Source organism: Emiliania huxleyi, assembly GCF_000372725.1.
Source record: "Emiliania huxleyi CCMP1516 unplaced genomic scaffold EMIHUscaffold_5507, whole genome shotgun sequence".
In the NCBI taxonomy this organism is placed as follows: Eukaryota; Haptophyta; order Isochrysidales; family Noelaerhabdaceae; genus Emiliania; species Emiliania huxleyi.
In genome coordinates this window covers 1-1,565 of record NW_005197872.1, presented here as the reverse complement: position 1 = coordinate 1,565, position 1,565 = coordinate 1, and the positions used below count along the sequence as shown (strand labels likewise).

Below are 1,565 nucleotides of genomic sequence, written 5' to 3'. Positions count from 1 at the left end.
CAGCTCGCCAGCTGCATCCCTAACCCTAGCTCAGTAGCTCGCCAGCTGCATCCCTAACCCTAGCTCATTCTTTAGCTATTGTAGCTTGCTGGGACCTGGCTCGCCACTATGTGCATCGCGCTAGGTTGTGTTTCGCGTGCTTCGAAGTCGGGCCGGGGGGGGGAACGGGCGTGTTCGCTAGGCACGTGCCTGCCGGCAGCGCTGCCGCGCGCGCTGCCGCGCTCGCCTGCCCCCGGCGATGACCGTGACATCTCGGTAACCGAGGTAACCGCGCCTGCCGGCGCACCGTAACTCCTAGGCACGTGCCTGCCGGCAGCGCTGCCGCGCGCGCTGCCGCGCTCGCCTGCCCCCGGCGATGACCGTGACATCTCGGTAACCGAGGTAACCGCGCCTGCCGGCGCACCGTAACTCCTAGGCACGTGCCTGCCGGCAGCGCTGCCGCGCGCGCTGCCGCGCTCGCCTGCCCCCGGCGATGACTGTGACATCTCGGTAACCGAGGTAACCGCGCCTGCCGGCGCACCGTAACTCCTAGGCACGTGCCTGCCGGCAGCGCTGCCGCGCGCGCTGCCGCGCTCGCCTGCCCCCGGCGATGACCTAACATCTAGGTAACCGAGGTAACCACGCCTACCGGCGCACCGTAACTCCTAGGCACGTGCCTGCCGGCAGCGCTGCCGCGCGCGCTGCCGCGCTCGCCTGCCCCCGGCGATGACCGTAACATCTCGGTAACCGAGGTAACCGCGCCTGCCGGCGCACCGTAACTCCTAGGCACGTGCCTGCCGGCAGCGCTGCCGCGCGCGCTGCCGCGCTCGCCTGCCCCCGGCGATGACCGTGACATCTCGGTAAACGAGGTAACCGCGCCCGCCGGCGCACCGTAACTCCTAGGCACGTGCCTGCCGGCAGCGCTGCCGCGCGCGCTGCCGCGCTCGCCTGCCCCCGGCGATGACCGTAACATCTCGGTAACCGAGGTAACCGCGCCTGCGGGTCGTCGCACACGTAGCCTCGCACAACACGACACGCCGTCGGCTCGAAGAGCACGGTCTCGGTTAACCTCGCAGGCTCTGATTGAATGTGGCGTCGATGAGGAGGACTACCAAACCGAAAAAGGAAAAAAATGCGGCGATCGCGTGCACGCCAGGTAGTCTCGTCGCCGCCCTCGCCTCCTCACAGTCGCAGCCGCCACTTCCCCACCGCCACCCTCGTCTCCGCCCTCGCCGCCGCACGCCCTCACACCTGTCGCCGGTGCCTCCTCCGTCGCGCCACCCTCGCCGCCGCCACCAGCCCCACCGCTGCCCTCGAATCCGCCCGCGTCTGGCACGCCGCCGCTCTCGCCCTCGCCTCCAGCCGTCGCCGCCGCCCTCGCGGCCTCCACCTTCGATTTCGCCCTCGCCGCTCGCTAGCCTTTCACCTGTCGGCGGGGCCTCCTCCTTCGGGCCACCCTTCACGCCGTCCACCAGCCCAGCGAATCCCCTTCGAGTCCGCCGTCGTCTTGGTACCCCGCCGTTTAATAACTGGGACTTCCGGCTGTGGCCTCCGGCCCTTTTAAACCCCCCACCCTTTGTTTTCGA

The 1,565-nt window shown here is 69.3% G+C and overlaps 1 protein-coding gene across 1 annotated transcript; it reads right to left on the bottom strand.

The window, feature by feature from the left end:
• Window positions 1–71: 71 nt before the first annotated feature.
• Window positions 72–952, bottom strand: EMIHUDRAFT_256944 (hypothetical protein; the record flags this gene model as incomplete). The annotated part of the gene is made up of 8 exons (XM_005765432.1): window positions 72–95; window positions 167–226; window positions 287–343; window positions 404–460; window positions 521–577; window positions 637–693; window positions 754–810; window positions 887–952. 8 exons carry the CDS (start codon window positions 950–952, stop codon window positions 72–74), a joined length of 435 nt encoding a protein of 144 aa, XP_005765489.1.
• Between the last annotated feature and the right edge of the window lie 613 nt (window positions 953–1,565).